This window comes from Neolamprologus brichardi, chromosome 20 (assembly GCF_056152115.1).
Source record: "Neolamprologus brichardi isolate AB-2024 chromosome 20, ASM5615211v1, whole genome shotgun sequence".
Classification (NCBI taxonomy): Eukaryota; Metazoa; Chordata; class Actinopteri; order Cichliformes; family Cichlidae; genus Neolamprologus; species Neolamprologus brichardi.
In genome coordinates, this window is record NC_142123.1 from 2,777,228 (window position 1) to 2,787,888 (window position 10,661).

The 10,661-nt window shown below is 41.2% G+C and overlaps 2 protein-coding genes across 2 annotated transcripts; one reads left to right on the forward strand and one right to left on the reverse strand.

Annotated features, from left to right (window-relative positions):
• Positions 1–2,228, forward strand: birc5b (baculoviral IAP repeat containing 5b). The gene is made up of 4 exons (XM_087833929.1): positions 1–126; positions 787–896; positions 1,059–1,173; positions 1,265–2,228. The coding sequence occupies exons 1-4, from the start codon at positions 1–3 to the stop codon at positions 1,346–1,348; spliced, it is 435 nt and encodes a 144-aa protein (XP_087690055.1). The 3' UTR covers positions 1,349–2,228.
• Positions 2,229–7,409: 5,181 nt separating this feature from the next.
• neurod4 (neuronal differentiation 4) lies at positions 7,410–10,347 on the reverse strand. Its single transcript, XM_006785623.3, has 2 exons — positions 10,077–10,347; positions 7,410–9,180 (listed from the first exon to the last, which is right to left on the reverse strand). The coding sequence occupies exon 2, from the start codon at positions 9,172–9,174 to the stop codon at positions 8,116–8,118; it is 1,059 nt and encodes a 352-aa protein (XP_006785686.1). The 5' UTR covers positions 9,175–9,180; positions 10,077–10,347; the 3' UTR covers positions 7,410–8,115.
• Between the last annotated feature and the right edge of the window lie 314 nt (positions 10,348–10,661).

Sequence of the window (10,661 nt, forward strand, 5' to 3'; positions counted from 1 at the left end):
ATGGCGAGCGTTGATGTGCTGGCAAAAAGGTTTTACTCATTTGGCAAAATGTACAGTCATGATTTACGTGAGCGAAGTTTTGTAGACTGGCCATTTAGAGAGGAATGCAACTGCACGCCTGAAAAGGTATGACACCCACTGCAAGTAACTGAAATCTTGATGCTTTGGAACATGATTAGCTTGTTTCCATCATAGTTGTTGTATCTACAATATGTTATGGATTTACACAGCGGTTACCTTTGGTCAAATCTATTTTCTAACAGGTTGGTTTAACTGCAACTTCATGGGAAAATAATATTTTTATTTAAATAGTTGAACTGCTTTCTAAATATGACTTAACATTTTGTATTGACACAAAGTATTTAAAGGTAATATGTAATTAAGTCTAAGTGTAGGTGGTTCAAACTGTACACAGGAGTATTTACACTCATCTCCATGAATCATAATTGTAACTGATGATGATCATTGGTATTCCACTACGTACTTTTATGAAAGCCTGGCAGCGTGCAATTTATGGTTAGGGAGGTGCCAGATTCAGTTTCATCAAGTGTCCAGTGCACGGGCTTGACCCGGTTCCTTTTAGTCATGTCATGATAAACGGGCTGCTGACATCTTGCTTTATGAGCAGCACCATGTGCCATGTTACCCTCTTAAGTCAAAAGGAGACCATCGTCAGGTTTCATTTTCAATGAAACTTATTCCTTTGCAAAAACTTCTTAATTCTTGGTCTGCCTGGCAACAAAAGGTTTCAGACAATATGGTCTCTCTTGCTTTTTACATTTGCAGATGGCCAAAGCTGGGTTTGTCCACTGCCCCAGTGAGAATGAGCCAGATGTTGCCTGCTGCTTCTTCTGTCTGCTCGAGCTTGAGGGCTGGGAACCAGATGATGATCCCTGGTAAGAAAAAATATACTACCTGGGGTGCAGTAGTTAAACATTTAATTTGTATCTACATGCTGCTACATGAAGTTGATAAGTCATGGCTCCCGATTATTGCCTAATCAGCATTATGTTTTTGTTTTTAATTGTGTTTTTTGCTTATTATGTACATCTGACAAGGTCAGAACATGAGAGACGCTCTAAATGTGGCTTCTTAACCATGAAGAAAGACTTCACCAAGCTAACAATGGCTGAATTCTGTCACCTGGAAAAAAAGAGGCTAAAGATTTACTACGTAAGTGCCCATCAGTAGGCTGTGTGCAAAGACACTAACTCTTCCTCAATTCTTACTATTTTCTCCCCCTTTTCCAACATTCTCCCTTTAGAAAAAGGTCTGTCACAAGAAGATGGCTTTTTTGAGGGATGCCATAGACCATACACTTGAGGTGCTTAAATCTCAGCTGGACTGATTCTATGCATTTATTTATTGCATCTTATTTTATTTCAATACCAGTCTGAAGTGTTAAACAAAAACCTGCAGCCTGACTCGCTGGTCGGATTGGATAGCATTTCATAAAACTCAGCCTTAGGCGAATGCGACACTTTGTTTACAGTACCGTCTTTGACCACAAGATGGTGCTTTTGCATTAAAGCTGCAGTTTTGCTATGACGCTGATACACTTTCTGAAATTCCCAATCTCTCATCAAAACCTTAACAAATGCACCTCGCGCTGAAATGAAAGCGCACATTGAGCTGGATTACAATGCGGGCTATATTCTCTCTTTTCAAACACTTACTTATCATTTCCCTGAACGTGCCACCATCCCTACCACCCCTTTTCAAACCTTGACCCTGGACAGATGGCCTGAAGCCCCTCCTTTTCAATACCAACTGTTGCCCCAGTAACATCTGTTACATATAGGGGGACAGTGCACTGAGGGCTTGCCAGGATACTTCTCTAACTCTGAGGGGGACTGAAATTCAAGAGATGCTGCAGCTGACAGTAGAAGGTGTGGGAACGATGGTTGCATGATAAGCACTTGACTGGGTTTGTTTTGCACTTAAAGAACAACGGTTTAACTCTTAAAATCATTTTACTTTTTCTCCTGTCTTTATGCAAGAGAAACATGATGCAGGCCTCTGTTGGTTTCTCGCTGTGTTTTATGGAAGGCTTGGTTGGATGACGTGAAGGATTAAGAGATGCTATCCCTTCCCCAACCTTCCACTGTTCTGGATTAATGTCTAATGTAACACTCTGGCCACTGAGCCCAGATCAGCTGCTTAATTCTCTCTTATCCGCTCACTGCAGAGCAAATTGAAGAGAATATTTTTAGACAAAACTAAAGTAAAATGCCCATAGGTGATGTAACAATTTTAATAAACTGTTCTGCTTTTGTCATTTCCTCTGGTCTCTTTCGTGCAGTGCTGTTGTAAAATATTTCCTCAAACTATATTTTGTTCTTGAAGCTAAATGCATTCATTAAAAAAAAGGTTAAAGCATATGAAGGTGTATGTTGAGTTGGTATGGTATTTTACTGATGAGGTGTTTGGGTAAGTGGTGTGGCTTTGCGTGACTACATGGATCATAAGGGGGATGTGTGCAGTAATTGCTAATGTAACTCTAATCAGGGCTTATACCCACATCCTGTGTCAATCCACTTATTTATGTGTGCTCCAGAAAATGAACAAAGCGAATAGCTCGGTATGACTTCTGTCCTCAAGTGGCACAGATGTAACAGATGAGCTTATCTGTGGGGATGGAGTAAAATATTTTAAATTACTGCATCATAACTAAGCTGGGAAGATGCCCTTTCACGTTTTCCCATCCTGTTATTTAAGACCTGAATAAACCTAACAAATCACACTTTAAAATACCAGGAGTTCACAGAGCACTATGACACATGCAGATCTAATTCAGTTAAGTTCATTTTTATTTTAAACATTTCAAACATGTGCCTTCACAATCATTACAAAATATCGTTCCATTATTTGTTTGAAAAGGAGTAGGCAGAAGTATTTACTTATTTGTCCCTACCCCCTCAAGTTTTACCTCTCATTCATTTAATTTTTTTTTTAGTCTTAAATTAAACAAACGACATATGAAACAAAAGTAAAGCAAAACAAAAATCAAAAACAAGAAATTAGCAAGCCCCACCACAGTATAGTTTCTTTCATATGAAAAATACAGAATGTGTATATTTGCAGATACACAAGTTATGGAAGAACAAACAAACCAAAACAAAAAAATCAAAAAAGAACCACAACACCATTACCAGCAACATTACCGTCCTGGGTTAACCCCGTTTTCTTCATTCTTATACTTGTTTAAAATTAGGTTCTAATTTAGTTTAGGTAATTCTAAACTTATTAATGACTGTGAGAATGGATTTGTCATGAAATAGGTTTCTCTTTAATAAACTGTAAGCGGCAAGTGTAGCAGATGGACAAATTGACAGATGTTACTAACAGAAACTTTACAACCTGGGCTTTCCAGTCCGGCCCCATCTGTTGCTCCTGCAACCAGTGCCTCCCTCTACCCTCCTCCAACGCTTCTCATCAGCATCTATCACTGAATCTTCTCCTCTCATTCTCCATAGTGCCCAAAATGAATGACATCAGCATTTACCCCCTCATATGACCCGGTTTAACCCCTCATAAACACAGGGCAAATTAAAAGATGTCATGAGCGCAATGGATACACTGAGAAAGGCAGGATGATGTTAATGTAACTTTTAAAGTCTCATGCTCTTGTCTCCGTCTGAAAAGTTCTGATGGGAATATTATGAAAAGGATAAATGACTGGCATGTAAAGAAGCCAGCTGACACAGAAGCTTAGACTCCATTGTGATTGTGGACCACAGTCTGTGAGTGTGTTTAAATGATGAATTTGTTGATAGACGGCCAGATTAAGGACAATGAGCTGCACTGTTCATTGTATTATAAAGGGGAGGGGGGAATAAACATTCACTTCATTTTCATTTTTCATCAAATATTCTCTCATTTCTGGCTGCTTCTCCTCTAAGACACCGCAGCCCGTCTACCTTGGCTGTGTTTTGTGCCCTGCTCCAAAGGGACCTCCATCTGTCCCTACACTCAGCCCATTGTGGTGTCCCTAAGCCCAGAAACTTCCACAATGTAGTGGGCGTGTGCAGGGGGGCCAGGGTAAACACGACAGCATCCAGATCCCATTAGAAGCTCTTTAACTCTAACACCCTAATGCTCAGAGAGAAGTCTGGGAGGGGAAGGTCCACCCCTCATCCACTTGCACACAATGTCACCTTTACACCCACTTCCATAGGTAATGAACCTGGGAGCTACCCTCTTTCTTCTCCTCCTCCCCCTCCATTTCTGAGTTCACGTTTCATATTTTAAAAGGAGCCCTTAAATTCTATTTTATTATTTTTTCCTGACATTAATATAAATATTTAAACTTTCAGTTGATGTTTTAGTGTTTTATCAGAGGGAAAAAACATCATTGACTATTTATGACTGAAAGCTGCCATTTTAACAACACCTTACTTAGAATTTAGTTAATAAATGAAGTTAAACCTCTGGCTCAGTACATTTTTAAAATTATTTTACTCAATCAGACCGTGCTCCATTTCCTCTTTCTGTCTTTGCTCACACCTTTTTTTCCAGCCATCATCTTGGTCCTCCTACCAGCTGCTCCTGAGTGTATGTTTCTGTTTTGGGGGTGCTCCACATCTCAACCAAGCCACCCATTGCCTTATGCACCCCACAGAAGCAAGCATGTGTGTTTATGCATGTGCGCTGAGGCCCAAGAGGAGGGAGAATCACTGTGTTCACCCTCAGCTTAAAGGCAGAGGGATTATCAGCACACAGACACTGATTAAAGCCTTCCAGCGTCCTATGGCCCCATTAATACAGTCTTAATCACAATGCTTTATCCCTCCATCTACCTCCTATGGATCAGAACCTTTTCATTTTACTGTGAGCAACTCTTGTTTAGCTAGCGGATTATGCTGTACACGAAAACAAAAAAATATAAGCAGAGAAGTGAATTAGAGGAAAAATTGTGCTTTATACAGACATAAAGCTATACATAGGCTCATGTTGTCAGCAACTACTGGGCTATATTCATATATCAATAAAAAGTACTAAAGTTGAGAAATCATTAGCTGGAGCATGGGACCCCCGTGTGCTGATATCTGACATGACCTCAGTCTCCCAGGGGATCGAGCTACAGGTTGTGTTCCCTTGCCTGTCGCCTCAGCCAAGATGGCATCACAGAGCATGTGTTCCCTTCCCATTACTAGACCCTCATCATCATGCCCTTATTATAGACAAGAGCCACTTGATGTGTGCGTGACGCCTGTGATATATTCTGTAAAGTTATGAACCTTTCTACTATTTTTTAAGTATTTTATTACAATAATTATTGTTTTTGTTTTTTCTTTTCATTTTAAAATAATTGAGGTTTTTTGCGCAAATGAGCAAGAAAAAATTACATTTTAAAAGCTTATGGCATGTAAATATTTCTAAATCTTCTGAAATTGCTGCTCCTCGCGCAAGACTGTCCTGTGTTTTCTAATCTTGTATCCAAAGTCAATTTATAGGGATTATTTCCATATCCACCCACTCATGTATTATTTGGACTATGGAGGATAAGTCGTAACAACCCACCACCAAAAAAAGAACCACTATATTCTCTCTCTCTCTCACACGCACACACAGTTTTTGCTGTAGCCGAATAGCAAGCACACAAAGAGCATGCATCAGCTACGAGTACTTTCTCACACTGTCTGCCTGTGTGTAGAGCTATGTGTCATTCCTTCACCACGGCCGACACACAGCAGCAGAGGGGACAAACTTGCAATTGAGGATCAAGGACCTCGGTCACCTCTGCTGCCCTCTCCTCCTCTCTCCACTTCTCCACTCTTCCACAACACACTTACTTCCCTTTGCCTCTCCCATTTCTCTCTTTTATGCTCTCACTCTCTGCTCTTTCTCTCTTTCTCCCCAAATTGGCCCAGCTGTCCATCAGCCCCCCACCGTTCCCCCAGCTGTCTGACCTCCCCAAACGAGGAGCCCAACAACAATACAGGTCACAGGTCAAGAGAAAGAACAGGCTGCGTTCACAATAGACCAGTGGCGCCCACTAAAACAATCATTCCCTTTTCTTTTCCAGACCTTCTCCACTGTTGCCAGGACTGGAAATGACAAATCTTTGGAGGGGTAGCTGAAGGAAACGAAGGGGGAGTCCTCTTAGGGAACAGCATCCAAAAGCACCTTCCCCCTTTTTTTCCCCTTTTTCCCCTTTTACAATTGGCCAAAGGACCACAAGGATAAATACACTCATGCACTTCATCTTTGCACTCTGCCGCCCTGTTCTTTGTTTATTTCAAGAGTCATCATGTCCCTCAGCACAGTCATGAAAGTCAAAACTGATACTCCGGTCATTAGTTGAGTGATAGAAATGTTTTAGGTTCAGCTTTACATTATCTCTGGATTGATGCATCCTTAGTTCTGCTTTGCTGAACTTTTACCCATTTATGGCATCAGTATGTAGAGACTGCATTATTTTAATATTCCTAAAAGCTAATCTTCTTAGCTACTATAGCATCCTTCATACACATGTGCTGTGTCTCAAAGAAAACCCAGGCTATACCATTCAGTAACTGGATGAATTATTGGGAAATGAGTTCTTGCCCTTCAGTGTTTTGGCATGAGCTACATGGGAAAATGGGACACATGGGAGAGAAAGGCAACGATAGAGGCTCAGAGCTGTGACAGGTTCACCTGTTCCCCGGAGCAGTTTTCCCATGGCCCACAACAGCCTCCCGCCTGACCTGATGGAAACCCCGGAGCAAGCCTTTGAATGACATCATGCACAGACTCTTTCTCTCTCACACACACATGCACACGCTCATATCATGCAACAGATCTCTATTTCCCAGCCACAAAGTACTCCTTCATCCAGTCTTGCTGATTTCCCTTTTTTGTTTTTTAGTTGGCACACTCTTCTATTGTAAAATGATTTAGAGCCGCAAAAATCTAAATATACTAATTAGCTATTCGTGTTGTTTGTGTAATACTTATTTTGCATGTAAAAATGCATTTATGAGTACAGAAAAATGCCCAATACTGCACCTGCTGGTAATCGTGACCAGATTACAGGGATATTCTGAAAATGCTGCATCTAAAACGATGCACAAAGCTAGTGAGAGTGATGTAACAGCTGTCGCTGACTCACATTTATTTATTTTTTTAAAACCAGAACTTGTAATTTAACTGAAATTGTAATCGAGTTGATGAAAATAATTTGTCCTCTGATGTGAGGGCTTAGCAAAAAGAGTCATCTCTGTGTTATCTACTGTGCTTTATAATATAAGTGTAATACTAAAACGCAAAAAGAAATCTAAATGAATGAAAACATCACTGTACCAAGCTTGTGTTTACAGCCAGTTAGTGCATGCGTTTGTCTTTCTGTTAAACTAAAATGTAAGAAATGGGTGACAGCGTAACATCACAAAAAGACATGGCACACGTGTTACTATGGAAATAGCATATAATATAAGAATATTTATTTAATTAAGTGCGAAATAGCAAAATATTAACAGTACAGTATGACAAAAATCGTGACACCAAATGAACAAGTACCTGAAAGACTTAAAATAAATAAATTAAATACAGTACAGCTACCAGTGGCTGGCATCGACCCAAGACAGTGAAACAGAAACTGTGCTGAGAGAAATATAAAACAGACATTATCAAAATAAATATTAAATACAGGTATAAATAAATGCATTGCTTTTCTTAAATTCAGAAGGAAACTGGCTGTAGGCCTCAGTGCACAATGGGTGACTTTTTGATCGATTTCTTTTTATACGTAGACGTGTAAATAATAAAGTATTTGTTCAAACACAAGCATCTGAATAACGCTTCAGCGAGGACGTCTGATTTGGTAAACTAAATTTTACTTCAACTCTTTAAAAACCGACGGAGCAATGTGTTCAAAAGAAGATTAACATATAAACAAAAGTGAAATAAATACAGTAATAAATGTTATGGGTGCATGTTTCAGGTAGATTGAGTTGAGGTGATGAGTCTTCTCTCTGAGCGTTCAGTGCTCTCCCAGAGTACTAGTCAACATAAAAGCAAACATTTTTCTCTATACACTCAGTACCACAGTCGTCCTTTTTTACAGCAGTTTATACAGGAGCAGTGCTTCTACTCTATTCATAACAGTCACTCGTTCACTGGTACTATCACATTTCAGATGGTACCCATGTGAGAGGTGATGAGGTGAGGGGGAGCAAAGGAGTCAAAGGCCACATCCAGGGGCAACTCGTAGCGAGAAGCCTGTAAAAGTGGGTGGGCCTGAGGCCCCCCTGGTAGGCTGCCTGTCGTGGACGTGGGGTAATGGTGGGATGAGAGGTAGTGAGCATGGTGGGGTGTGTAGTTCCTCTCTGACTCATGCGGAGATGGCTCCTGCTTCAGGGCAAAGTTGCCACTGATGCTGAGAGGGGGAGTAAGGGGCCCATCGTATGGAGGAGTGCTGCTGCTGCACTCGTTAGGGGAGGGGTTGTCATATACAGGCCCCTTGAATCCTTTCATTTGGAGGAGGTGCGATGCCTCGAGGGAGCCGTAGGGTGGGCTGGGAAGGCCTGGGGATGGGTAGCTGAGGGGATGGCCAGCCACCATACTACCCATTCCTGGACCGCCACACTTGTCTTCCAGCTTATTAAGAATCATCGGACTGGGTCCCAGCTGCAGGCAGCCAGCCACAAGGTTGCTGGTAGGCTGGGACAAACCTTTACACAGCATCTCCACAAATCCATGACTCTCTGGGGACTGGCCACTTTCTAGCACCTCCGATAGAGCCCAGATGTAATTGCGGGCCAGCCGCAGAGTCTCAATCTTCGACAGCTTCTGTGTCTTAGAGTAGCAAGGCATCACTCTGCGCAGATTATCCAGAGCATCATTTAGCCCATGCATACGAGAACGTTCTCTGGCATTGGCCTTTATTCGCCGTGCACGAAACCTCTCCTGTCTAGCTTTGGTCATCTTCTTCCTTTTAGGGCCTCTCCTTTTGGGAGCATTTTCTCCATTTGGTCCATCCTCTTCGTCCTCTTCCTCCTCCTCCTCTTCCTCCATATCCTCACTACCCAGTTCTGTGCAGGAGTGGAGGCGACCCCCTACAGTCAGGCCATGGCGCCCCGTCAATTCTGGGCTTTCATCTCCATCCTGTGAGCTGCCGTCATCATCGAGCCAGCTGAGAGAGCTCACCAGCTCACTCACATCCCCACTTTTCCCAAATGACTTGGTCATCATTTTGATCTAAAGAAAAAGAGCCCACACAACAAATTCAATACTTTGAGTGTCTGTGAATGTAAATCCTCGAGGCTATTCCCCCACAACGTGATAAAATTGTATTATTATTTATAACTGATGGGTACCAGAAGAAGCACACACTGACTGAGAGTGCTCTCATTTCAGCAGGGCAGTGTGGACAGATCACTTATGTGAAGTGCAAGCACCTCTGTCGCATAACAGTTCTGAAATAAATCCAGTAATTATTTAAAATCAATCTCACTGTGAAATTTGGATATTAATGAATAAATGGCTGTTTTCAGAATGAGATGGATGAGTGGTTCCCTGCTGTTATTCTCCAGTCTTTCAGAGACGCTGTCAATCTGGGACACCACGGGATTTACTCAGTATATAAAGCTCAAAGATTAAACAGGCAACATACAAATCAACAAACATGCAACCCCCCAACACACACACACACACTTCTCTGTTAGAATACCTTCATTATTATTATTATTATTATTATTATTATTATTATTATTATACTTTTTGCAGAGCAATCTATATCGCCCCAAAATCTTATTTTAAATGTTATTTTGTACTTTAATGTTAAGTGAAACGAAGAATATTTGTTATTGTTGTGCAAAAAAGTTCTACTTTGTGAGACAATTTAAAGTAACTTGTAGAGCGAACTTTGGGCTCGTAATTCTGTCTTTACTGTACATCCCACTGAACATGAAAAAGATAGAACTGTAAATAATAGGATGATGCTTTGGGTGATTTGAAAGGTTTTCACAGCTGTAAATAAGCTTAAGAGTTTTTTTCTGCAAAAATTGCATGTGTTAAATTTATTAGCTCTAATGTGAGCCGTATGGGTTTTTTCTATTTCTTTCGCAAGACTTGGACATAAAATGTCAACTCACCTGTTTGGGATCCGTTTTCGCTTCGTTCACAACAGATTTTTAAATGTTAAACAGACTAATAAAAGAGTGATAAGTCCACAACTGCTGTGTTTCTTTCTTCGCGCACCGGCCAGTGTCCCTTAATCTTCTGCTCCCTCAGATGGCCATGAGTACGCTTGGAACTTTCATCTCCAAATGACACGATCGGGCTGATATTCTTTTTGCCTTTAACCGGGCAAGTCCCTCCCTCTGCCGCCCCACCCACCGTCAACTTATCCAAACGCGCGTGGCGTGCTCGTGACCAGAAGTTTTGGCAAATGTGCAGCGAGCGAGAGAGTGCGACAGGGTACATGCGTAACAATTTTTTTTAAATCATAAAGTCCGTGAACTACGAAAGGATGGGTGTATAGGACGTCAGAAACGCACAGCGGCCAACAAAGAGGAACTTGAAAACACTTGGTAGCAGTTTAAGGAGCACATGAAATGTTATTTAGCATCTTATAGCCTACACACACCCTTCCAGCGGTCAGATTTTATAAGACTCTTTCCCCCAAATGTGACTTTGCTTATATCTAAAAATATATTTATGTCTAAAACAAAACTAAT

Coding starts and splice junctions, on each gene's coding strand:
- birc5b (XM_087833929.1), top strand. CDS start 1: ATGGCGAGCGTTGATGTGCTGGCAAAAAGGTTTTACTCATTTGGCAAA. Junction 127..786: donor GCAACTGCACGCCTGAAAAG/GTATGACACCCA, acceptor TTACATTTGCAG/ATGGCCAAAGCTGGGTTTGT. Junction 1,174..1,264: donor AGAGGCTAAAGATTTACTAC/GTAAGTGCCCAT, acceptor TTCTCCCTTTAG/AAAAAGGTCTGTCACAAGAA.
- neurod4 (XM_006785623.3), bottom strand. CDS start 9,174: ATGATGACCAAGTCATTTGGGAAAAGTGGGGATGTGAGTGAGCTGGTG.